Consider the following 25,934-nt stretch of genomic DNA (forward strand, 5'->3'; position numbering starts at 1 on the left):
CCTCACTGATATTTGTGTTCCAACACTCAACTTGGAAGTCATCTCCCTGGGAAATCTCTGACCCCATGGGCTGGGCCAGGCCAGGTCCCCCAGTTGGGTTCCCAAGGGCCCAGTGTGCCTCCACGTCTAGCATACTTCACCCCGAATTACAGCTGCCTTTGTCCTCATTGTCCCCCGCATCAATACAGAGGCTCCTCATGGGCAGGGACTGGATCCACAGGGCCTGGCACACAAAAGACTCAAGTAAATGTTGAATGAACCAAATAATGGGTCTCTAGGAAATAAGTTAACAGAGATAGATGTTGAGAGTCAGTTTTATTGCCATCTCTGGGAGGGGCTCAAATCCGCCCAATCTCCTTCAGCTTGGCCACCAGGTCCTCAGTGGTCTCCACCTTGACGCCGGCCGTGCGCTGGGGCGGGTCCTCCACACTGATCACAGAGAGCTTGGAGGTCAGGTCCACACCCAGGTCCCCAGGCTTGATCACCTCGATCTTCTTCTTCTTGGCTTTCTGCACATGGGAAGCCATTGTTCACAGGGCTGTGGAACTCCTGCCACCCTCCTGCCACCTCCTTCCCATGGGTGCCAGGCCTGCAGACCAGTCCCATGGGCTGAACCCTCTGAACCCACCCACTGGCCAGGACACACGAAACTTCTCACAGGGCCACACCTGGTGTGGACAACTCCTGCTGGCTAGGAGGCCCTGGGAGGCCCAACTACTGCAGCAGTCCTCCTTTAGGTAACCAAATCAGGAAGCCTTTCACTAGCTGCAACAGACTGGCAAACCCATCCTTTTGGTAGTAATGACTCAGTGGATTTTTGGTTGAGATGGCATGCTGAAGGCTCCCAATAGGCTGAGATGATGCACTGAACCCTCCCTATAGACTGAGATGATCCCTATAGGCTGAGATGATGCACCGAACCCTCCCCATGGGCTGAGATGACGCGCCGAACCCTCCCCATGGGCTGAGATGACGCGCCGAACCCTCCCCATGGGCTGAGATGACGCGCCGAACCCTCCCCATGGGCTGAGATGACGCGCCGAACCCTCCCCATGGGCTGAGATGACGCGCCGAACCCTCCCCATGGGCTGAGATGACGCGCCGAACCCTCCCCATGGGCTGAGATGACGCGCCGAACCCTCCCCATGGGCTGAGATGACGCGCCGAACCCTCCCCATGGGCTGAGATGACGCGCCGAACCCTCCCCATGGGCTGAGATGACGTGCCGAACCCTCCCCATGGGCTGAGATGACGCGCCGAACTCTCCCTATGGGCTGAGATGATGTAGTGAACACTCTCTAATGGCTGAAATGACTCATTGAACCCTCCCCATTAGTTGAGATGATCCAGTGAACCCTCCCTGTTGGCTGAAATGACTCATTGAACCCTCCCCATTAGTTGAGATGATCCAGTGAACCCTCCCTGTTGGCTGAGATGAATATTCTCTATGGGCGGAGATGACCCACTAAACTGTTAATATTGGCCAAGATGACCCAGAGAACCCATCCTACTGGCCATGATGATTAGTGAACTCTACCTGTTAGCCAAGAGACCCCATGCACCCTTCCTAGTTAACTAAGATGATCTGCATGGTAACTTCACATTGGCAAAAATTACCAAGGGGACCCTCCCTAATGAACCTAGATGACCCAGTGAACTTGTTCCACTGGCTGGAATGACAAAGGGAACACCTTCTGCTGCCCAGCGAAGCCTTTCTACTGGCCTAGATACCAGCAAGCCCTCCCTGCTAGCCAAAGCAGCCCCCATGAACTCTCAGTATTGGCAGAGATGACCCAGCAAACTCTCTCTATCAGCCAAACTCCAGGTGACGGCTTCCTGTGCACGAGACCTCCTTTGGATCCTTCCCTCCCCACGTGCGACCACCGGGGGGCACTGGGCTGGCAATGTGCTTGCCACCCCCAGGCCCTCAGTGCCCGCTGGCCAGGGGCTCACCATGATGTTGGGCAGCGTGGCGTAGCGGGGCTCGTTGAGCCTCAGGTCAGCTGTCACCACAGCTGGCAGCTTCAGGCGCAGGGTCTCCAGGCCCCCATCGATCTCCCGCTCCACTTTCAACTTGTCCCCCTCCAGCGTCACCTGGGAGGCGAATGTGCCCTGGGGAGGGACAGTGTAGGAGGAGAGTGGGTGAGGCTAATTCAGGTCCGACCCGAGCAGTCTGCTTATGCCACTACTGAGTACACGCACGGACTAGTGAATGAATGAGGGAGCGAACAATGCAGGGTCCCATGAGGTTTAGAATCGACCTTGTACACCTGGGAGAGGGTCTCTTTCCTTTCCCTGAGAGCCACGGTGTATGTCCTGATGTCCTATGTCCTGATGCTGCCAGTGAGGCCTCCCCGCCTTCCTGACAGGGAACATGTACTGAGTGCTGAGCCCTGCGCTAAGCAACTGATGTATCAAGTCATCGAATCCTCGCAGGAACTTTATGAGGTAAATGTTATTATCCCCACTTTACAGATGAGAGAAACTGAGGCAGCAAGATGCTGAGTTACACGCCCACTGCCACCCACAGCTGGTAAATCCAAAAGCTGACAATCTGGCTCCCAACAGCCCCCCGTGAGGCCCCTCCGCTGGGCGGACAACAGAACTGTGTGTGTCCACACCAGTCCTTAAACCACCTTCTGGGACCCCGTCCTCTACCCAGGTCCCTTTGCCTCTCAGTCCTGAATCAACATTTCCTCCCCTGGTAACTGATGCCACCTACACTCCTCTTTGTCTAACGACCTTTGTCCCTGTCCACTTATTAACTGGACACATTTTTCAGGTCTTAGTGTGAACATCACATCCCTTCATTCACAACCTCCTCCTAGTGCCCTTATGAACCTGACCCTGGAGACACACTGTGAACACGACCAGTGACGCACCAGCTTGGGTGGGCTCATATTCTGCCAGGGAAGACAACCAGTCACCAGGGAAAAACACACACACACAAATGAGATCATTTCCAATCAGAAGGAATAAGAAGAAAATAAGACACATGATATGAGAGCAAGAAGGGCGCACGTTGGAGAAGCTAGTCAGACAGTGGTAAATGCTTTGAAGATAAAACAGGATAATGGTTTTGAATGTGTTGTCCCATCCAGTAGCCGCTGGCCGCGTGTGGCTGTCCAGCCAGTGCAGCTGAAGAATGAATTTTTAAATTTTATTTAAATTTAAATACTGATAATTTGGCCAGGCGCAGTGGCTCATGCCTGTAATCCCAGCACTTTGAGGGAGCAAGGCGGGTGGATCACTTGAGGTCAGGAGTTCAAGACCAGCCTGGCCAACATGGCGAAACCCTGTCTCTACTAAAAATACAAAAATTACCCAGGTATGGTGATGCACGCTTGTAATCCGATCTACTCGGGAGGCTGAGGCAGGAGAATCGCTTAAATTCGGGAGGCGGAGGCTGCAGTGAGCCAAGATCGTGCCACTGCACTCCAGCCTGGGGACAGAACAAGACTCCACCTCAAAAAAATAAAAATAAATAAATACTGAGAATTCAAGACACATTATCATGATTGTGGTGATGATTTCATGGATGTAACACATATCAAAACTTAAATTTTGGAGGGCTGAGGTGAGCAGCTTGCTTGAGCCCAGGAGTTAAAGACCAGCTTGGGCAACATAGTGAGACCCCCATCTCTATCTAAATAAAAGAGTTTAAGAAAAGCAAACTTAACAAATTGTGCAACTTAGATATGTGCGGTTTATTGTAGGTAAATAACTCAACGAAGCTGTTTAAAAAAAAACAAAAACAAACAAACAAAAAAACACAGATACCCAATGCAGTTACTGGAAATGCAGTTACTAGAAAACTTTTGTTTTGAACAACTTGGGTGTGTAAATCTATTTCAACTGTCATCTTTAGGAATGTGTTTCTCATAGAAATTTAGCACCTGAATTGAGATGTGCTGTAAATATAAAATACATGCTGAATTTTGAAGATTTAGTACAAAGAAAATCCAAAAAATGTAAAATACAGATGGTCCCTGACTTATGATGGTTTGAATTAAGATTTTTCAGTTTTCCGATGGTGTGACAGTGATAAACATTCAGTAGAAACCATACTGCCAGTGTCCGTACAACCATTCTGTTTTTTTAGTTCCAGTACAGTATTTGATAAATTACATGGGATATTTAGCACTTTATTATAAAATGTGCTTTATGTTAGATTATTTTACCCCACTGTAGGCTAACGTTAAGTGTTGTGACATGTTTAAGGTAGGCTGGGCTCAGCTATGATATTTGGTAGATTAAGAATATTAAATGCATTCTCTCAGTTATAATATTTTCAATTTATGATGGATTTATCAGGACGTAACCCCATTGCTTGTAGAGCATATGTATCTTAATATTTTTATGTTGATTACATGTTAAAATAATATTTTAGATATAATGGGGTGAAATAAAATATAATTTTGTCTGTTTCTTTTTACTTTTTTATGTAGCTGTGAAAATTTTTAAATTTGTCTATGTGCCTTGCTGCCTTGCTTCTTTTTTTTTTTTTTTTTGAGACAGGGTTTCCCTCTTTCACCCAGGCTGGAGTACAGTGGTATGATCACAGCTCACTGCAGTCTCGACCTCCTGAGCTCAAGGGATCCTCCCACCTCAGCCTCCTGAGGTTGGTACTACAGGCATGTGCCATCACACCCAGCTAACTTTTCTTTTTTGGTAGAGATGGGGTCTAACTATGTTGCCAAGGCTGGTCTCGAACTCCTGGGCTCAAGTAATCCTCCCACCTTGGCCTCCCAAAGTGCCAGGACTACAGGTGTGAGCCACTGTGCCAAGCCTGCATTTCTTTTTTCTTTTTTTGAGACGGAGCCTCCCTCTGTTGCCAGGCTGGAGTGCAGTGGGGTGCGATCTTGCCTCACTGTAACCTCCGCCTCCCAAGTTCAAGCAATTCTCCTCCCTCAGCCCCCTGAGTAGCTGAGACTACAGGCGCACGCCACCACACCCAGCTAATTTTTAAATTTTTAGTGGAGACGAGGTTTCAACATGTTGACCAGGCTGGTCTCAAACTCCTCCTGACCTCAAGTAATCCACCTGCCTCGGCCTCCCAAAGTGCTGGGATTACAGGCATGAGTCACCATGCCTGGCCCCAGCCTGCATTTCTATTGGACTGGCAGAGATGGGGATTGGGGAACCTGGAGTTGAGCGGGTGGGCATGAGTATTTCACGTAGGATGGCAAGGAAGGCCCCTTTGAAGAGGTGATACCTCAGCAGAGACCTCAAGGAGGGGAACAAGAAAGCCATGAGGCAATCTGAGGGAACAGTGTTCCTGGAGGAGAGAACAGCAAATGCAAAGGCCTTGAGGCAGAAATGAAGTTTGAGTGATGAGGGCCTGGCCCTCAGCAGGTGCTCCCCACTCCAGTCTCACCTGTGGCCAGTCGAGAAATCCAGCTGTCATCTGCCCTGTCTGGTTACAGTCATCATCGATGGCCTGAATGGGGAGAGACAGAGAAGACTGTATGACAATCAGTGGAGCTCATGGACCATTCGGGCCTCTGTCTAGAACAGGGGTTGGCAAACTTTTTCTTTCTTTTTTTTATTTTTGAGACGGAGTCTTGCTCTGTCACCCAGGCTGGAGTGCAATGGTACAATCTTGGCTCACTGCAACCTCCGCCTCTTGGGTTCAAGCAATTCTCCTGCCTCAGCCTCCTGAGTAGCTGGGATTACAGGCACCCAACACCACGCCCAGCTAATTTTTGTATTTTCAGTAGAGACAGGGTTTCAACAGGTTGGCCAGGCTGGTCTTGAACTGCTGACCTCAGATGATCCCCCAAAGCTCTGGGATTACAGGCATGAGTCACCACACCCAGTCGGGTTGGCAAACCTTTTCTATGGTGGAACAGATGTAGTAAATATTTCAGGCTCTGCAGGTCATACGGTCTCTGTCACGGTGACTCAGCGCTGCTGTTGTAGCACACAGGCAGCCATAAATAATATGTAAATGAATGTATGTGGTGATGTTCCAATAAAGCTTTATTTACAAATCAGAGGTCGCTCTGGGCCATAGTTCACTGACTTTTGGTCTAGAACGATCCCCTCACTTGGACCCAGAGATAAGCAGCCACTTGTCCAGGGACATGTGGGGCCACCTGGCATCCCTGTCGTCAAGTCTCTGCCCTCTGTATAAAGCCTCTCAGGAGTCCCACCCTATGTGGCCCCTGGGCAGCTGCGTGAACAGGATCTGGGCCAGCAAGGACATTCTAGCCCCAACCCAGTGATTGGTTCAGGGAGGGGCACATGACTCAAGCTGCACCAAAGAAGAGTCAGCCCTGGAAGTTTGCTGGAGCCCTTGGGAAAGATGCTCCTTTCTTTCTGCTGGGGTCACTGGGCTGGTGGGATCTGAGCCTGGAGATGCAGACAGTGAAGACAAGGTAGAGGGGAGCCTACAGCTCATATGTGACCCTGGATCAAGCTGTGCCTGAAGCCCCTGATTTACATGAGATAATAAATTCGCTTTCTGGCTTCAGCCAGTTTGAGTTGTGAATCTGCTTCCTAGAACAAACAGTATCCTGACCAGTTCATCCGTCATTTCCCCAGCTGGAGGCCCTGGCACCAGGAACTGTCCCTGGCCCAGGACAGGTAGGACATCGGAGTCTGAGAATGACCAGCAAATGCAGGGGGCTGCAAAGGCCATGCTTCCAACACCTCGGCCTCTGCAGCCCCACCCAGGCCCTGCCTTTTTGGCCTGTTCTCTGGGTAGGCCCTTCGGCCACAGTTGACTGATCTGTACTCTGATGCCCCTGCTGTTGATAATCTCTCTCTGTTTTCTTCTGACTTTCTCAGGGCTGGGCAGGACACCCAGTGACCTACCTGGACCCATCAGCCTCCTCTTTGTCCCAGAACTGACCTGGCCCTGGGATCCCCATCTCTCTCCGGGGGCCCCAGCTCTACCTGAGCCTGCTGTGCTCTGCTGTCTCCGTGCTCTGCTTGACATACCTTGCAGTCTTTGGCCTTCCTTCTCAGCCTCATCCCTAATTCCCTGCCTCTTCTCACTCCCGTCTGCCTGTGGCTCTTCTGACGTCCCTCTTCTGCCCCTTCCCTGGTTGAGGCCATGAGGTTTGCCCTCAAATGAGATGAGCTACCCCTGAGCAGAGGTGGTGCCCGAGGGTCTCCTGGGGGAACAGATGAGCTCCATGTACCTCTATCTCAGTGGGGAGCACCAGTGTGGCAGGGAAGGTTCTGGTCGGGTCCTCACCCAGCCCTAACCTCCTTCCCTAACTCCTGGCCTCCAAGTTCCCATTCCAGTCCATTCTCAAAGCCCAGGGGGGCTCTTTCTGCAGCTAGTGCTGATCCCACCCCTCTTCTGCTCATAGACCTCCCACAGCTCCCCAGTGCCCTCCAAAATTCTCAAGTCTTTGTTTCAAGCCCAGGCCTGTCTCCTGAACCTGCATCGATGTCTCCTGGGCTCTTCACGCTCCCCTTGTAGGATCCTCCTCTAACCTCCTGTTCTTCCTGGGTTTCCCACCTGTGTTAACAAGGCAGAACCAGGCACTGTCCTTGCCTCCTCCCTGCCCTCCCTCCCCATGCTAAGCCCAGTCTCTCCTGCCACATCATGTCTCTGCTCTGTCCTGTCACCTTTGGCTGAGACCTCATTCTCCCCACGTGACCATCACCTCAGCCTCCCAGCCTCTAAACTCACCCGAAAGGATCTTTCTTCTTTTTTTCTTTTCTTTTCTTTTCTTTTTTTTTTTTGAGACAGTCTCACTCTGCTCCCAGGCAGGAGTGCAGTGGTGCCTGGAGTGCAGTGGTGCGATCTTGTATCACTGCAACCTCCGCCTCCCAGGTTCCAGTGATTCTCATGCCTCAGCCTCCCAAGTAGCTGGGATTACAGGCAGGTGATACCACACCCGGCTAATTTTTATATTTTTAGAAGAGATGGGGTTTCACCATGTTGGCCACGCTAATCTCAAACTCTCGACCTCAAGTGATCCGCCCGCCTCGGCCTCCCAAAGTGCTGAGATTACAGGCGTAAACCACCGTGCCTGGCCCAAGAGGATCTTTCTAACACCCAGAGGGACTCTGTCCTCCCTGCTCAAACTCTCTGTCAGAAGGGTCAGCAAAGTCCCAAGCTGCTCAGCCTGGAGTGGTGAATGCCCTGGGCCTGGCCACCTGCTGTCTCACCCCGTATCTCCACCACCCTCCTCCCGAGCAGGGATGAGCAAGGGGGCACAGGGAGGGCTGACCACAGCTACCTGTTTGCCCAGCAGCACCAGGTCCACCTTCTCCTTCTCTGCCAGCTTGGCCAGGACCCGAGCCACCTGCAGGGGACCCAAGCGTTCTGCTTCTGCTGGGGGCACCTCCACGTGGATACCTCGGTCTGCACCCATGGCCAGGGCGGTACGAATGGTCTCCTGCCAAGGACAGAGGGGCTTGACTTGGCTGCTATCCTCAGGGGGACCTAGGAGTCTGGCCCCCATCCCCTCCTCCCTCAGACCCAGGAGTCCAGGCCCCCATCCCCTCCTTCCTCAGACCCAGGAGTCCAGGCCCCCATCCCCTTCTTCCTCAGACCCAGGAATCCAGGCTATCAGCCCATCCTCCCTCAGACCCAGGGGTCCAAACTTCCAGCCTCCTCCTCCCTCAGACCCAGGAGTCCAGGTCCCAGCCCCTCCTCCCTCAGACCCAGGAGTCCAGACCCCTCCCCAAGACCTTGAGCACCTGGCACTGTGCAGGCCCACAGCTGACGGCGATGACCTCCTTCACCAGCTTCTTCTCCTTGAGCCGCACAGCCTCCTCCACTGCGATCTCACAGAAGGGGTTCATGGAGTGCTTCACGCCATCCGTGACCACACCGGTCCTGTCAGGCTTCACTCGGATCTGCTCAGCAGGAGGGGAGGGGGCGGGGTCAGGAGGAAACAGGCAAGAAGGTGGGGGCCTCAGCGCCAACCCTCTCCCAGGCTGGATGAGGACAACAACAGCCTGGAAAGGGGCAGGGCCTTGTCCAGGGTCACACAGCTCCAGGGACAGAACTGGGTTAGAGTTTGTAGGCAGGGGCAGGTCACCCTGTCTCCTTCTCTCATCCAGCCATTCCTGGGTACCAGGGACATCTGACTTGATCATCCCTACTGTTGTCACTGCTCCTCTCAGGCCTGAAAGAGTGTTTCTCAAATTTACAGTATTTATGGTAACCCACAGTGAGAGGTACATTTTACTGTATCTCCAAGTGTATATAAATACATAACACACTGATACATAAATACAAATGAGGAGAAGAAAAGGAAAAAACAGTTAGGTAGACAGTTAAGGGTGGTCCTCAGAGAAGCAGCCTGCCTGAAAAATCACAGCTACAGGCAACAATAGAGCAGCCTGGGGAAAACTCAAGCTGTCCAGCACAGAAGCCTTTTGTTCTTTGCGTGACTGACAGGCTCCCAGGAAAAGTTCCCTCCCCTTTTCAGGCACGTACATGGTGGTCTCTGTGGGAACTTGCACGGGGAGGGGCGGAGCTTACCTAAAACAAACCCACGGTTACACAAACAAGAGAAGCGGAGCTTTGTGCTTGCCTAAAGACGTACCCACAACTACATAGATAACGGAGAGTTATGCAGATAGCTTTACAGATAAGATACTCAAACAGCTACAGAGATGAAAGGAGTTTCTTATAAAAGCTTTTGGTGTCTTTTGCTGTGCAGAAGCTCTTTAGTTTAACCATCAGAGTGAACAGGCAACCTACAGAATGGGAGAAAATTTTTGCAACCTACTCATCTGACAAATGGCTAATATCCAGAATCTACAATGAACTCAAACAAATTTACAAGAAAAAAACAAACAACCCCATCAAAAAGTGGGCAAAGGATATGAATAGACACTTCTCAAAAGAAGACATTTATGCAGCCAAAAAACACATGAAAAATGCTCATCATCACTGGCCATCAGAGAAATGCAAATCAAAATCACAATGAGATACTGTCTCACACCAGTTAGAATGGCGATCATTAAAAAGTCAGGAAACAACAGGTGCTGGAGAGGATGTGGAGAAATAGGAACACTTTTACACTGTTGGTGGGACTGTAAACTAGTTCAACCATTGTGGAAGTCAGTGTGGCGATTCCTCGGGGATCTAGAACTAGAAATACCATTTGACCCAGCCATCCCATTACTGGGTATATACCCAAAGGACTATAAATCATGCTGCTATAAAGACACATGCACACGTATGTTTATTGGGGCACTATTCACAATAGCAAAGACTTGGAACCAACCCAAATGTCCAACAATGATAGACTGGATTAAGAAAACGTGGCACATATACACCATGGAATACTATGCAGCCATAAAAAATGATGAGTTCATGTCCTTTGTAGGGACATGGATGAAGCTGGAAACCATCATTCTCAGCAAACTATCGCAAGGACAGAAAACCAAACACCGCATGTTCTCACTTATAGGTGGGAATTGAACAATGAGAACACATGGACACAGGAAGGGGAACATCACACATCGGGGCTGTCGTGGGGTGGGGGGAGCGGGGAGGGATAGCATTAGGAGATATACCTAATGCTAAAGGACAAGTTACTGGGTGCAGCACACCAACATGGCACATGTAAACACATGTAACAAACCTGCACGTTGTGCACATGTATCCTAAAACTTAAAGTATAATAATAATTAATAAATAAATAAATAATAAATAAAAAGCTTTTGGAATCAACTGTAAAAATGGCAACCCGCTTGGGCTTCCCTCTCCTCTGCGGAGAGCTTTCTTCTTTTGCTTATTAAACTTCCGCTCCAACCTCACCCTTTGGGTGGTCTATGCTCTTTAATTCTCTTGGTTGTGAAACGAGCTCGGATAACACCTTAGACAACGTGACCAGTGACCCTGACCTATTTCACAAATGCCACTGCAGTGTAAGGGTCAGTGACCAATACTGACCCTGGCTACACACACACCATACCCTGACATTTTCTACCCTTTTTCAGAAAAATGCCAGCCCTCTGCCTGGATGTCATGATCACACATGGTCACAACCTAATTTGGAAAACACCAGCATGAAAGACCTCTTTGCTAAACAGACAAGGGAGGTAAGGGAGGTGGGTGGCAAACCCCACCCATTTGCTTCTGCACATCATTTTTGTCTCTCCTGGGCCCCACTGTGTGCCTGGCTCTGAGCTGGATCCTGGGGACTCCATCATGTGCCAGGGAGAGAGGCTTCCGGTGTAGACCAGGGGGTAGCGTGAACCACTAACCACTCTCCTATTAGTTTCTCTCGGCTGCCGTAACAAATCACCATATATTTGGTGGCTTAGAATCTTACAGCTCTGGAGGACAGAAGTCCAAAGTCAGTGTCACCAGGGTGAGACCAAGGGGTCTGCAGGCCCCGGGAGGAACACGTTTCTTGCCTCCTCCAGCTTCTGCTGACACTCCCTGGCTTGCGGCTGCATCGCTTTATCTTCAATGCCAGCATCCTCAGCTCTGTCTTCACGTGGCCTTCTCCTCTCTCTGTGTGTCTAGTCTCCCTCTGTCTCTCTCTTATAAGGACTCTTGAGATGGCATTCAGGGCCCACCTAAATAATCCAGGATAATGACCCCATCTCAAGATGCTTAATTTAATCACATCTGCAAAGACCCTGTTTCTAATTTCTTTCTTTCTTTTTTTTTTTAGATGGGCTCTCGCTCTGTCGCCCAGGCTGGAGTACAGTGGTGAAATCTCGGCTCACTGCAACCTCTGCCTCCCGGGTTCAAGCAATTTGCCTGCCTCAGCCTCCCAAGTAGCTGGGATTACAGGCATGCATCACCACGCCTGGCTAATTTTCGTATTTTTAGTAGAGACAGGGTTTCACCATGTTGGCCAGGCTGGTCTTGAACTCCTGACCTCAGGTGATCTGCTCTCCTCGGCCTCCCAAAGTGCTGGGATTACAGGCATAAGCCACCATGGCCAGCCTGCAAAGACCCTGTTTCTAAGTGATTTCCCCTTCTCAGGCGCCAGGGATTGAAACCTGGCTGTTTTGGAGGGCTATTTCTTGGCCCACCACAATCCTCTTTTTTTCTTTCTTTTTTTTTTTTTGAGATGGAGTCTTGCTCTGTTGTCCAGGATGGAGAGCAGTGGCATGATCTCAGCTCATTGCAACCTCTGCCTCCCCAGTTCAAGCGATTCTCCTGCCTCAGCCTCCCGAGTAGCTGGGATTACAGGTGCCCACCACCACGCCCAGCTAATTTTTTGTATTTTTAATAGAGACAGGGTTTCACTATGTTGGCCAGGCTGGTCTCGAACTCCCGATCTCCGGTGATCCACCCACCTCGGCCTCTCAAAGGCAGGGGATTACAGGCGTGAGCCACCGCTCCCGGCCCAACCTGAGTTTTTATAAGGTCATTCTGGATTCTTGGTGGAGAAAATTGGAAAAGGATGAGAGGAAGTGGGGAGAGAGCTAGGTGGCTGTTTGTCACCAAAGTGAGAGGTGACAGTGGCTCAGACAGCTGTGACAGCAGAGACAGATGCAAGAGGTTTCTGGAGGTGCAACTGACAGGCCATGGTGCATGATGGGAAGATGACACCAAAAAGGGGCTTCCAGTCAGTACATCAGCCAGAGCCGGGAAGACGGCGAGTTTGGTTTGGGGCACAAATTTTTAAAAAGCCTCTAGGGACATCCAGAGAAGCCTTGCTAGGGAGCTGCCCCATTTGGCCTGGAGCCTGCCCTCTTCCTCTTCTCCCATGTGGCCGCCACCCAGGGCTTGGCCAGAGCAGATCTCGGGTGGCAGCTGAGCCTGGTGAGGACACTGGGATGCTCTTGCTATTTCCCTGCCCCTTTTTCTCTGGGGCTGTGGGTGTAACTGTTCCTCCCACAGGCAGGACAGAATCCAAGATGAGAAGGTGGGACCCATAAGGGGCTTCCCACTCTGGCTGTGCCTCATGGAGAGGGTAACATTAAAAGATGGAGGACGGAGACCGGGCGCAGTGGCTCCTGTCTGTAATCCCAGAAATTTGGGAGGCCAAGGTGGGAGGATCGCTTGTGCCCAGGAGTTGGATACTAGCCTGGGCAACAGGTTCTACAAACAACAACAACAAAAACAAAAACAGCTGGGCGTGGTGGCTCACGCCTGTAATCCCAGCACTTTGGGAGGCCAAGGTGGGCGGATCACCTGAGGTCAAGAGTTCAAGACCAGCCTGGCCAACATGGCAAAACCCCATCTCTACTAAAAATAAAAATAAAATAAAAAATTAGCCGGGCATGGTAGTGCACGCCTGTAATTGCAGCTACTCAGAGGCTGGGGCAGGGAGAATTGCTTGAACCCAGGAGGTGGAGGTTGTAATGAGCCAAGATTGCGCCACGGCACTCCTGCCTGGGCGACAGAGCAAGACTCCGCCTCAAAACAAACAAACAAACAACAACAACAACAACAACAAAAAACATTCAGGTATGGTGGCACACACCTGTAGTCCCAGCTACTCAGGAGGCTGAGGCGGGAGGATCACCTGAGCCCAGGAGGTCAAGGGTGCAGTGAGCCGTGATCATGCCACTACATGTAACCTGGGTGACAGAGCAAGACCTCATCTCAAAAAAGAAAAAGAAAAAGGAGAAAGAGGAGAAGGAGCTGGAAGAGGAGAGGAAAGAGAAAGAACTGTTATTTTCATCTCTCTGGTTGCCCAGGCTGGAGTGCAGAGGTGCCACCTTGCCTTACTGCAACCTCCACCTCCCAGGCTCAGGTGATCCTCCCACTTCAGCCTCCCCAGTAGCTGGGACCACAGGCGGGCACCATCATGCTGGGCTAATTTTTTTTTTTTTTACTTTTTGTAGAGAAAGGATTTCCCCGTGTTTCCCAGGCTGGTCTGGAACTCCTGGCCTAAAGTGATCCGCCTGCTTCGGCCTACCAAAGTGATGGGATTACAGGTGTGAGTCGCAGTGCCTGGCCTTTTTTCTTAAAAAAAAAAAAACACAACATAGGAGTTGCCCCTTTAAGACAGAAAAGAACCTCATCCACCCATCAGTAAGAGGCCCCAGGCTTCTTGCTGTGAGTCAGGGAGGCTTCTGAAGGGCCTCAAGCCACATCTTGCTCTTGCTCTGGCAGAACTCCCAGCCCTAAGCTCCTGATTCCCAGGCTCCTGACTCCTGAGGAGAAAGGGTAAGAACTTTCCAGACACACACACACACACACGCACACACACACACCCGAGGAAACAAACTAGCTCATCTTCTCAATTAAGCTTGAGTTGATTTTAAGCTTCAAAAACAGTTTAGTTATATTACATAAGTCAGGAAACAATGGTAGGGCTGAAAAATGATAGCTTGTTTGTTTTTTAAATAATGATGGCTCATGCCTGTAATCCCAGCACCTTAGGAGACTGAGGAAGGAGGATCACTGGAGCCCAGGATTTCAAGACCAGCCTGGGCAACATAGAGAGACTCCATCTCTACCAAAAAACAAAATTAGCAGGTCATGGTGGCGTGCACCTGTAGTCCCAGCTACTGAGGAGGCTGAGGTGGGAGGACAGCTTGAACCCAGGAGGGTCGAGGCTGCAGCGAGCTGTGACTGTACCACTCTAGCCTGGGTGACAGAGCTAGACCTTGTCTCAAAAAGAAAAAAAAAAAAGTTTTATAATTGAGGTAAACCATTCAGCATTAAGTGCTGGCTTTCTCTTAAAGAGACGACATATCCACCAATATCAAAAACAGCCTCAAAGCTGGGCGTGGCGGCTCACACCTGTAATCCCAGCACTTTGTGGGGCTGAGGTGGGTGGATCACTTGTGGTCAGGAGTTCGAGACCAGCCTGGCCAACATGGTAAAACCCCATCTCTACTAAAAATACAAAAATTAGTCGAGCGTTTTAGCACATGCCTGTAATTCCAGCTACTTGGGAGGCTGAGGGAGGAGAATCGCTTGAACCCAGGAGGTGGAGGTTGCAGTGAGCAGGGATCACATCAATGCACTCCAGCCTGGGTGACAGACCAGATTCTATCTCAAAAAAAAAAAAAGAAAAGAAAAAAAAATTTTTTTTAAAAGCAGCACTGACCTATGCAGACAACGAGTCAAGGGTTTTATATGCATTAACTCGTTTGACCATCCTAGTAGCCTGTGAGGTTGGTTACTGCCATTACCTCTCATTTTACAGATGAGGCAACTGAGGCACAGAGAGGCCAAGTACCTTGGCCAGGGTCACACAGCATGGAAGTGGCAGGACCACGGGTCTAACCCCAAATCTGTCTTGGGAACTGTGAGACTCTGAAAGAGGCTACGTGTGCCCACGGTGTTAGGAGAGCCAGCCTTCCTATTTGTTGTCCACTGCAGGCAAGAGGGATTTTCTTCTCTTCTCTTTTCTTTCTCTCTCTCTCTCTCTCTCTCTCTCTTTTTGATACAGAGTCTTGTTCTGTTGCCCAGGCTGGGGTGCAGTAGTATGATCTTGGCTCACTGCAAACTCTGCCTTCTGGGTTCAAGCGATTCTCCTGCCTCAGCCTCCCCAGTAGCTGGGACTACAGGCGCCTGCCACCACGCCTGGCTAATTTTTTGTATTTTTAGTAGAGACAAGGTCTCACCGTGTTAGCCAGGATGGTCTCAATCTCCTAACCTTGTGATCCACCCGCCTCAGCCTCCCAAAGTGCTGAGATTACACGTGTGAGCCACGCCCGGCCCACGCCTGACTAATTTTTTTATTTTTAGTAGAGATGGGGTTTCGTCATGTTCGCCAGGCTGGTCTCGAACTCCTGACCTCAGGTGATCCGCCCACCTCGGCCTCCCAAAATGCTGGAATTACAGGTGTGAGCCACCACGCTCGGCCCAAGAGGGATTTTATAAAGTGATTTTCGATAGCTCTTCCTGAACCCCTGACACAGCTCAAGGACTTGTGTGGTTCTGTCCTCTCGGCTTTTCTGTCAAGCGAGTCCCTGGGCACGCGCTAGGGCACTCAGCAAGCAGGACAGCCAAGGCCAGGGAGCCACCCCAGTGACAGATCACTAACTCGGCGGGGGGCAGACAGAGAACTCGTCCCTGAGGTGACATGTGAGCCCCACATGTGCCCTGTCAGACAAGGTGGCCTTGCTGAGAGCAGGAGGGGCAAGTGTGTGGAGCCCAAAGAGGAAAACCTGAAGAAACACCAGGCGCTCCCAGACGAGAGGGTGTGGCTGGTCGGGGTTGGGCCCCGAGATGGAAACACGTTTTCTGGGCCTGGAGTTTCTATACTGTGGGGTCATCTCTAAGAAAATGAATCCCAGATAATGAATACAAAATTGCCCAGCCTCTCCTGGGTTTTTTTTTTTTTTGTGAGACGGAGTCTCCCTCTGTCACCCAGGCTGGAGTGCAGTGGCACGATCTCGGTTCACTGCAACCTCCGCCTCCCTGGTTCAAGCGATTCTTCTGCCTCAGCCCCCCGAGTAGCTGGGACTACAGGCACGCGCCGCCACGCCCAGCTAATTTTTGTACTTTTAGTAGAGACAGAGTTTCACTCTGTTGGCTAGGATGGTCTTGAACTCCTGACCTCGTGATCCACCCACCTCAGCCTCCCAAAGTGTGCGTTTACAGGCGTGAGCCACCAGGCCCAGCCTTTCTCCTGGGGCCTTGAAAGAGGCCCTGAAGGTTAAGCTTCATCAGCTTCCTGGAAAATGTGCCCCTGAACAGGACAGGGTGTTACTGAGTTGCCAAATACCTATTAAAATGCTAGATACATGCACATACCCAGAAACATGCACACAGCCGGACACACATACACACACACACACACACACACACACACACACATATGAATACACTCTGAGCACAGCACTTATGTTTTGAATAAATGACTAACTAAACATCCATTACTACTTCTCCCAATAAAAACACTTATTGCAGCTGGTCACAGTGGCTCACACCTGTAATCCCAGCACGTTGGGAGGCTGAGGCGGGCGGATTACCTGAGGTCAGGAGGTCTAGACCAGCCTGGCTAACATAGCAAAACCTCGTTTCTACTAAAAATACAAAAATTAGCCAGGCGTGGTGGCTCACACGTGTAATCCCAGCTACTCAGGAGGCTGAGGCAGAGTTGCTTGAACCTGGGAAGTGGAGGTTCCAGTGAGCTGAGATCGTGCACTGCACTCCAGCCTGGGCAACAGAGATAGACTCCGTCTCAAAAAATAAAACAAAACAAACTACTGTGTGCCAGGCACTGTTCCAAGGGCTTATTTAATTTTCATTACAACTCAATAAAGTAGATAGTACCATTATCCCCATTGTACAGAGTAGAAAAATGAGGCTCAGAGTGGTGAAGCAATTTCCTCAAGATCACACAGCAGGAAGTGGACGCAGGTGCTGGGCTTGGAGTCTGAGGTCTGCACTATTCTAGTAGTGCACCCACTGTCTCAGGAAGCAGTGACCACATCAAACTGTCTTCCCCACACCTGGAGCTCAAATTCCAGAAGGGGCGACAGACACCAGAGCAATCAATAAGTAAACAACACTGTGGATTACAAAGTGTCCACACCAGCTTCCCTCTGGGGACAAGCTGGGCTCTCAGAGGGTGCCCCTGCTCCCACCTCTTTCATGGACAATGTGAGTCACTCCCTCCACTCAGTTAGGTTGGCTCCTTGAACTTTCATCTCTAGCAAACATACTTTCCTCTCCCTTCCTAGTTGCTAAGTATAGGGGAAAACACAGCAAAACACAGGGACCTGGGGCCTGTGATTTTAAGGAGGCAAGCAGGGAAGTCCTCCCAGAGAAGGTGATGTTTGAGCAAGGAGGTGAAAGAGGTCAGGGAGTGAGCACGTGATTCTGGGAACAGAGGTGGATCGGACATGGCCCCTCTCTGCAGGGAGCTACCAGCCTGGGGATGATGGAGTAGGGCAGTGGGGAACGTGGGGTAAACAGAGGATCCCAATCCAGTCTGGCGAGGGCTGATGGAAGCAAATCTAGGGACTGCAGAAGCCCCCAGGGATATACCAAGGCAACCTGAGGGTGTAGGGTCAGGGGCTTCCTGGAGGAGGCGATGCCAGGGAGAATCACTAAATTATTATTATTATTTTGAGACTGAGTCTAGCTCTGTCACCCAGGCTGGAGTACAGGGACACAATCCTGGCTCACTGCAACCTCTGCCTCCCAGGTTCAAGCGATTCTCCTGCCTCAGCCTCCCGAGTAGCTGGGACTACAGATACATGCCACCATGCCTGGCTAATTTTTTTTATTTTTAGGAGAGATGGGGTTTCACCATGTTGGTCTGGCTGGTCTCAAACTCCTGACCTCAACTGATCCACTCGCCTCGGCCTCACAAAGTGCAGGGATTAGAGGTGTGAGCCACCGTGCCTGGCCGAGAATCACTAGATTTTGATATAATCCATGAGTTGGAGTTTGGGCAGGACAAAGGACAGAAAGCAGAGGTAGGAGGGTGGTGCTGGAAGAAGGCATGGAACGGGCGAGCCGCGGCCTGGTCTGTCAGGACAGGAGGAGCAGGTCACAGTGGCAGAAGCACAAAGGGTAAGGGAGGGTCCAAGGAGGGAAGTGGACGGCTGAAGCAGACCATGAAGAGGAGGCTGGACCACAAAGCATCCCAAATGCCAGGCAGAGGGGCTGCGACTCTGTCCTGAGGGTGCTGGGGAGCCACAGGCAGGCTGGGAGCAGGGGAGAGCAGGGTGAGCTCTGGGTGCAGAAAGGCCCCTAAGGCTGGGTAGAGGTGGGCTGAGAGGGAGAGACTGGGAGTGAGGGAGGACCAGGGTGAGGGTCCAGGTGAGACAATGACACCAAGAGACAATAGGGCAAGAAGGGCGGGGGGTGGAGAACTGACAGCTTTGGGAGAAGGGAAAGGGGGTGGGACAGTACCCAGGTCTAATCTGGTGTTTAGGAAGCTGTCAGGGTCTGAATCATTTATTTGTTCTGAAAAGGACATCAACAGACACATCCAGTGAGACAGGATGTAATGCAGGGAGCCCTGGGGCACTGCGGGAGGGGAAGGCAGCACCCTCTGGAAAGGACAGTAGCTGATTCAACGCGGCCTTCACGCTTCCCCTCTGTTCTCTCCCTGAGCACACCAGAGACATCCATGTGCCAGGGAGTGATGCTGGGACCAGAGCTGAGTCAAACGTGGGCCTGCACCATGGGGGAGACGGATCCAATCCCAGACATGCCAGGCGGGGAAGGCCAGGGCTGGGATGGAGAGAGGAGGCCCAGGGAGCTGTAGGACTCCAAAGATGTGACAGTAACGAACAGTCAGAGCAGGGAAGAAACCAAGTGTTGGGTCCCAGGACCCCAAGAGGAATATGTCTCAAAAGGGCTACAGGTGACATCCCTGTCATGTGCTGCCAGAGGCATCATTAGGACAGGGGGCATTGAGGGAGATGGGAGAGCAGAGTCTAGAGCCAGACTTGCCCAGGGTTTCGATCGTAACTCTGCCACTTACTGGCTGGGAGATCTGACAGGCCTCAGTTTCCTCATCTATCCAATGGAATTAATAATACAAAGGGTCGGCCAGGCATGGTGGCTCAGGCTTGTAATCCCAGCACTTTGGGGGGCCGAGGCAGGCGGGTGGATCACCTGAGGTCTGGAGTTTGAGACCAGCCTGACCAACATGGTGAAACCCCATCTCTACTAAAAATACAAAAAATTAGCCAGGTGTGGTGGCGCATGCCTGTAATCCCAGCTACCTGGGAGGCTGAGGTAGGAGAATTGCTTGAACTCGGGAGGCGGAGGTTGCAGTGAGCCAAGACTGCGCCATTGCACTCCAGCCTGGGCAAAAAGAGCAAAACTCCGTCTCAAAAAGTAAAAATAAATAATAAATAATACAAAGGGTACTGAAAGGACTGAATGGGTTAATCTCTGCAAAGGACTTGGAACGATGCCTGCCACGTAAGTACCCGCTAAATGCTGGCTGCTATCATCACTGACACTTTCATGCTCAAGTCTGGCTCCTGTACCCTCTTCCCCAGCCCACTCCCTAAGCAGGCAGGGGCAGTATCAGTGTCAACTTTGTGACCCTGGTTTTGCCCACCCTGAGGCCTCCAGGGTGCCAGGCCCTGCGCTAGGTAATGCTGGCGACACGGAGGTTAAGTCCCCAGGCTGATGGGAAGGACAGACATGGACAGACAGTCACCATCTTCAGTCCAGTTCAGGCCAAGCATTGAGAGAAACGGGCCTGAGAGACCGTGTCTGATTCACCTCTGTCCACACCAGCTTCCCTCTGGGGACAACAAGCCAGGCGCTCAGAGAGCACCCTCCCCCCTCTTTCATGGAGAATGTGAGCTACCTCCAGCTCAATCAGGTTGGCTCCTTGAACTTTCATCTCTAGCAAACACACTTCTCTCTCCCTAGCTAGAGCCTCCTGGCTCACCCTGTGGCTATGGAGGGTGGAAAGCAGCTTCTGGGGCCCCACAGGACCCTGTCTGACTCCCTCTATAGCACATTTCGGGTAATATAAGAGTACAATGGTAAGTAATGCAGCCTAGTGGGTGAAAGCAGTCAGAGGAACCCGGATAGAACTCTCGGCTCTGCCCTTCTCTAGCTGGGTGACCTCTCTGTGCCTCAGTTTCTCCGTGCGTTAAACAGGGACCGTGACTTCTTCCAGTGGGTAAGAAATAGAGATAGCAACTCACTCTGAACAGTTATCAAGAGAGTGAATCCAGAACGAGGGAAAAGAGAACATGGCCGTGACCCCGGAGGGATCGGATGTTAGAACTTCACTCTTGGATTTTTGCCCTCAGGTGACTTTGACGTTTGGGGGTTAAAGCGGCAGAGGTCGGGGGTTACGAGAAGACCCCCACCCAGCGTGCGCTCGTGGCCCCGGAAGCACACGGCTGCGGGACTCAGGGATGTGGGAGAGGGGGGCCCGGTCACCTTCACGGCGTAGTCGATGACCCTCTTGACAGCTACGAGCGCGCGCAGCTCCGCCATCTTCCCGCCGCAGCCACTTACAGGGTCAGCCCGCACCCTCAGCGGCTCAGTCCAGAAGCCCCACCACCCCCGCCCCCCGCGCCCCTCTCTGCGCCTGCGCGCAGCGCGGTCAGCCAGTCAACCGCTGCAGAGCCCGCCTCCCCGACAGAGGACCAATCGAGAGGCCGGAGGGAAGGGAGGTGTGGCAAGCAATGCAAACCAATGGGAAGCGGATCTCGGGGAGCGAGCGGGACCTGGAGAGGGAAGGAAAGGCCTGGCGGAGAGGGCAGGGCAGAGAACTAGGGGAAAGGTCGTGCACTGGAGGGAAGCGCGCCCGGAGTTTATAGATCCTCTCGGTCCTATAAACACTTCCCGGTATCCCCGGATCTGCTCTCCCTCTCCAGATCCCCCACTTCTTCCCGGCCTCTCCAAGTTGCGCTACTCGTATTCCCACGCCTCTGAATCCTCGCGCGTCGGTCTCTCCACTCTCTCCATCCCCGTGTTCCCTGTCCCTTCCATATCCGTATCCTCCCCTGTCCGTGTCTCTACTTCACCTCCATGTCGTCCCCACAGCCTCTCCACACCCTCTCCAAAGGCCCACGTCCCCGCCTGGCCCCGCCCCTCCCACATGTCCCTGTTCCCATCCCAATCCATGGAGACTTGTGTCTCCATGTCTGTGTCTCCCTGTCTCCACGTTCCCTATGAGTTCATGTCCTTATGTCTTCCCTGAGCCTCTATGCAACCCCGTGCCTGCGTCCCCACGACCCGCAGAAAAGCACGCGGAGCCGCAGCGCTAAAAAAAAAGCCGTTCCTTTATTCTGCCCCAGGCAGGCTGCAGTCACAGACACACGGGGAATCCACTGATGGCGTCGGTGCTCTGCATGATCATGTCTGCCAGCAGAAAGCAGAAGCCTGGGGGGACGGGGGTGCGGGGCAGGGAGAGGAAGGTGGGCCCTGGGGCGGATGGCCGGGAGGGCCCCGGGGACTGGGGTTTGGGGCTCCAAGGGGGTCTCTGCCGGGTCTGCGGGAGTCGTTAGTGTGTTGGGGAGTCCCCGAGAGGTCCCCGGGGTTTCCTGGGAGGGCAGCTGGGGAGCCTCTGGGGTGAGGGTCTTCTGGGCAGTCTCCTCCACCCTCTTCCCGCTGTCCAGGTTACCCGCGAGAATTGAGAAGGGTAAGGCCAGCCACCCAGAAAAATAGGACCAAGAGAAGAAGACGTTGTTCTTCCACGCATTCTTCACGGTGTAGCCTATCAAGGCGGTCAGCAGCAGCAGTCCTGGGCCCCGCCCAGCCGCAAGATGAGCTAGCTGGGCCTGGTGGGGCTGCACCCAGGCCACGCCCCCTCAGACCCGCCCCCTTCTATCAGACCACGCCTATCGCCTCTCAGCCCGCCTCTGGTCCAGGCCCCTTCCTGCTCCTCCCGCTCTGAACTCTGTCTCGAGCCCCGCCCACCTCTCTCGGCTTCTTCCAGCCCTGCCCCTCGGATCCTGGCCGAGTACCTCAAGCCCCTCCCCTGGTGACCAGGCCCCTCCATCACCCAGGGCCCGCCCCTGCCTGCCCGCCTGGGGCGGTCTGCAGTCTCACCGCCGAGGAAGAGGAAGGCACTCGTGGTCTGGCCCCGCAGCGACTCGCCCTCGTCGCACCGAATCCGCAGTCCCATCACCATGCCCACCACGCCGACACCCACCGCCAGCACCATGCACGCCACAGTCACCGCCAGCGTGGCTGGGGAGAGCGGGCGCATCAGCCCCCGCGGGCGCCGCCCCAGTCACTACGGGTTCGGCCGCAACCGGAAGCTCTCCCGTCTCCTGCCCCCAACCCGGTGTGTGGCCAGGAGCCGAGATCCACCGACCGGGAGTCAGGCGTTTGGATTGAGACTTGGAGGTCACATCAAGACCTGCGGTTACTGCCGCTACCAGGACGGGGAGGGGGTCGGGGACAAGCCCACGAGTCGAGGGGCGGGGTTCGTGGCGGCCTCGGCCGACAAGGGACAGCTGCAACTGAGCCCGGGGTGGAAGGGGTGGGCGTCTCGCCATGGGCCCAGCTGTGTGTCCCAAGCCCTGGGGGTCTGAAATGCCCTCTGACATCTGGGCGGGCGGAGCCTCACTCTGGCAGGGGATGCTGGAGCAGATGCCGTGGTTGCATTCCTGCCACAGGCCACTGTGGCCCTCTTGTTGGCGGGTCCAGTAGTTGGTGGCCGTGGAGAGCACCATGAGGACGTTGGCCACGAGGCTGAGCAGAATGCCCCCACTCTGGAGGCTCCGCTTCACCCCCATGCCACTGAGGCTGCAGCCGGGGGCCACAAGGGCAGGATGGGCCCAGGCCTTTCCTACCCCAAGGCCCCCAGCTGAGGAGCCCGCTTCCTCCACACTCCTCCCCTGGTACTCCTGCCTGAGGTCCCTGCTTCTGGGGACCTGAAGACCCCCCTCCCTCAACAACCCTGCCTGAGGACCCACAACCTCCTCCCTCCAGACCTCGTTCCCCTTACTGGAGACCTTGAGACTTCCCCTGAGAGGCCTCTGAGACCTTCACCACAGGCTTTGCTGTGAGGAACCTGTCTTCCCAGAGACCTCCCCCGACAGCCGAACGCCCTTTCAGCCCAGCCTGTTCAGTGTCCTCCCCAGACACCCCTCCACACAGGCCCACCTAAGTGACTCACACCCAGTGCCCTAGGGCTCCTTAGACACAGAGCCCAGAGAGACGGGGGGAGGGAGGCTGGGTCTCTGTGAGGCCAGGGGTTCCAGAACCCCCTCCCCCAGTGGCTGTTTAAAGGGATAATCACTACCCCCACCACCATACGCATACACCCCCGCAGCTCTCAACTGAGTGACTGCTTAGATTCAGACCGCAGCTTTGGGGGCCGTTACATGATAGGCCAAGTCCTTCTTTTATCATTATTATCATTATTATTTTTTGAGATGGAGTCTTGCTCTGTCGCCCAGGCTGGAGTGCAGTGGCACGATCTCGGCTCACTGCAACCTCCACCTCCTGGGTTCAAGCAATTCTTCTGCCTCAGCCTCACAAGTAGCTGGGACTGCAGGTGCACACCACCACATCTGGCTAATTTTTGTATTTTTAGTAGAGACGGGGTTTCACCATATTGGCCAGGCTGGTCTCGGACTCCTGACCTTGTGATCTGCCTGCCTCAGCCTCCCAAAGTGCTGGGATTACAGGCGTGAGCCATCTCTCTCTCCCAGGCTGGAGTGCAGTGGCACCATCACAGCTCACTGCAGCCTTGAACTCCTGGGCTCAAGGAAACCTCCTGCCTCAGCCTCCTGAGTAGCTGGGACTACAGGCATGTGCCACCACACCTGGCTAATTTTCTTAAGATTTTTTATAGAGATGGGGTCTTGCTATGTTGCCCAATCTGATCTCAAACTCTTGGGCTCAAGCGATCCTCCTACCTTGGCCTCCCAAAATGCTGACATTATGGATGTGAGCCACCACTCCCAGCCCTTTCTTAGAAACTTCTCTTTCCCTTGGCCGGGTGCGCAGTGGCTCACGCCTGTAATCCCAGCACTTTAGGAGGCCAAGGCGGGCAGATCACCTGAAGTCAGGGGTTTGAGACAAGCCTGACCAACATGGCAAAACCCCGTCTCTACTAAAAATACAAAAATTAGCCAGGCTAGCCGGGGGTGATGGCAGGTGCCTATAATCCCAGCTACTTGGGATGTGAGGCAGGAGAATCACTTGAACCCGGGAGGTGGAGGTTGCAGTTAGCTGAGATCGCGCCATTGCATTCTAGCCTGGGCGACAGAGCAAGACTCCATCTCAAAAAAAAAAAAAAAAAAAAGACAAAATTAGCCAGGTATGGTGGCACACGCCTGTAATCCCAGCTACTCAAGAGGCTGAGGGAGGAGAATTGCTTGAACCCGGGAGGCAGAGGTTGCAGTGAGCCAAGATCACACCACTGCACTCCAGCCTGGGTAATAGAACAAGACTCCGTCTCAAAAAAAAAAAACAACCTTCTCTTCCCTTGACATTCTAGGCACCGCAGAAGCTCTCCAGGTCCCCAGCTGTCTGACTGCAGACTTCTGCTCCTCTGCCTTCTCCCCTTCACTTGTAAATCTGGGTATCCCTTGAAGCTCCACCCTGCACTCTCTTGCCAGGCAAGCCTCCTCACGGCCAAAGTTTCAGTGCTCCTTAATGCTCCATCCAAAACTCCATCTCCAACCCAAGGTCTCTCCCCTGAGCCTGACTCAAGTTCTCACCTGCTCCTGGCTGCCCCTCAGGGCCTTAATAGTCAACCATATTTCAACAGAGCTTAGTGTCTTCCACCATATTAGGGATGGCCCTGCCATCCCATCCAGTTCATCGAGCCAGACCCTTGGGCACTGTCCTCACCTTCTTCTTGCCCTTCACCCTGAAAAGCCTTGGGTCCCCAAGTCCTGCTCCTCCTGCCCCTGAATCTGTCTGGCTCATTCCCTCCTTTCCTGGTCCCAGGTCAGGCCTCATCATGTCCCACCTATTGCATTGCCAAGTTCCTCCCTCACCTTCTGGCCTCCCCTCCATGTCTACAGGGGGGTCTTTCTGGCACCCAGAGCTGACACTGTCCCTCCCCTGCCCACAATTTTCTCCCAACTCCCCATCATGCTCAAGAGAAAGTCCAGCATGACATTAGAGGCCACAGCCCCCACCTGCCTCTCCCTCTTCATTTTCCATCCCCCGCCCCCCACATTCTATATCCTGGCCCTAAATTACCGATCTTCATCCCCACAAGACTCCTGACTTTTCTGCACGTTCATCTTTGGGCCCCTCTGCCTGGATATTACCTTTCCCTGGCCCTTAAGAAGCTCCTAAATGTTCTCTCTCCAGAAAAGTTGTCTCCATCCCTCCACAATATGGTCAGTCTTTTTCCGGCATTCTCCCTGCACTGGGACTGCTGTCTGGCCTGTATTAACTGCTTCTGGTCTGTAAGTGCCTCCTCCCCACCACCCCACAGACTGAGCCCCTGGTGGGCAGGGCCTGGGTCTGACCCGTGCCAGTGTCCCCAGCATGGGGAAATGTGCAAAGAGAACTGACTGAGTGCAAGGAAGGGCTGAGTTCTGGCAAAGGGGACAAAATCAGAGAGGGAGAGAGAAGGAAAGAGAGCCAGCTAAAGGGAGAAAGACACAGGGAGGAAGAAAAGTGCTGGAGAAGGGGAGACATAGACACGGGTTGGAGCCTGTGTCCACAT

At 52.9% G+C, this 25,934-nt stretch overlaps 2 protein-coding genes across 8 annotated transcripts; both read right to left on the reverse strand.

Moving 5' to 3' along the window:
* Positions 1 to 296: 296 nt before the first annotated feature.
* Positions 297 to 20,908, reverse strand: ETFB (electron transfer flavoprotein subunit beta). 3 transcript variants are annotated; one of them, XM_016936709.2, is made up of 6 exons: positions 20,726 to 20,908; positions 8,665 to 8,823; positions 8,202 to 8,360; positions 5,378 to 5,440; positions 1,954 to 2,112; positions 297 to 509 (listed from the first exon to the last, which is right to left on the reverse strand). In XM_016936709.2, the coding sequence occupies exons 1-6, from the start codon at positions 20,780 to 20,782 to the stop codon at positions 339 to 341; spliced, it is 768 nt and encodes a 255-aa protein (XP_016792198.1). In that variant the 5' UTR covers positions 20,783 to 20,908; the 3' UTR covers positions 297 to 338. The 3 variants fall into 3 exon arrangements, with proteins under 3 accessions (XP_016792198.1, XP_016792199.1, XP_024207388.1); XM_016936710.4 differs by lacking the exon at positions 20,726 to 20,908 and adding an exon at positions 20,485 to 20,673; XM_024351620.1 differs by lacking the exon at positions 20,726 to 20,908 and having other exon boundaries at positions 8,665 to 9,168.
* A 534-nt stretch (positions 20,909 to 21,442) lies between these two features.
* Positions 21,443 to 23,483, reverse strand: CLDND2 (claudin domain containing 2). 5 transcript variants are annotated; one of them, XM_016936713.4, is made up of 5 exons: positions 23,405 to 23,483; positions 22,866 to 23,044; positions 22,343 to 22,483; positions 21,915 to 22,034; positions 21,558 to 21,673 (listed from the first exon to the last, which is right to left on the reverse strand). In XM_016936713.4, exons 2-5 carry the CDS (start codon positions 23,032 to 23,034, stop codon positions 21,600 to 21,602), a joined length of 504 nt encoding a protein of 167 aa, XP_016792202.2. In that variant the 5' UTR covers positions 23,035 to 23,044; positions 23,405 to 23,483; the 3' UTR covers positions 21,558 to 21,599. The 5 variants fall into 5 exon arrangements, with proteins under 5 accessions (XP_054528644.1, XP_016792201.2, XP_016792200.2 ...); XM_016936714.4 differs by having other exon boundaries at positions 23,418 to 23,463; XM_016936712.4 differs by having other exon boundaries at positions 21,472 to 22,034; positions 23,418 to 23,463.
* Positions 23,484 to 25,934: the final 2,451 nt, after the last annotated feature.

Source organism: Pan troglodytes, chromosome 20, assembly GCF_028858775.2.
Source record: "Pan troglodytes isolate AG18354 chromosome 20, NHGRI_mPanTro3-v2.0_pri, whole genome shotgun sequence".
In the NCBI taxonomy this organism is placed as follows: Eukaryota; Metazoa; Chordata; class Mammalia; order Primates; family Hominidae; genus Pan; species Pan troglodytes.

Bases quoted from the DNA above. Each gene is read 5' to 3' on its own strand.
- ETFB (XM_024351620.1), bottom strand. From the start codon at position 9,153: ATGTACCTCTCACTGTGGGTTACCATAAATACTGTAAATTTGAGAAAC. The intron at 8,361-8,664 runs GTGCTCAAGGTC...TGTCCTTGGCAG, and splicing joins GTGGGCCTGCACAGTGCCAG to GAGACCATTCGTACCGCCCT. The intron at 5,441-8,201 runs GTAGCTGTGGTC...CTCCCCATTCAG, and splicing joins TGGTGCTGCTGGGCAAACAG to GCCATCGATGATGACTGTAA.
- CLDND2 (XM_054672669.2), bottom strand. From the start codon at position 22,845: ATGTCAGAGGGCATTTCAGACCCCCAGGGCTTGGGACACACAGCTGGG. The intron at 21,902-22,342 runs GTGAGACTGCAG...TAACCTGGACAG, and splicing joins TGCCTTCCTCTTCCTCGGCG to CGGGAAGAGGGTGGAGGAGA.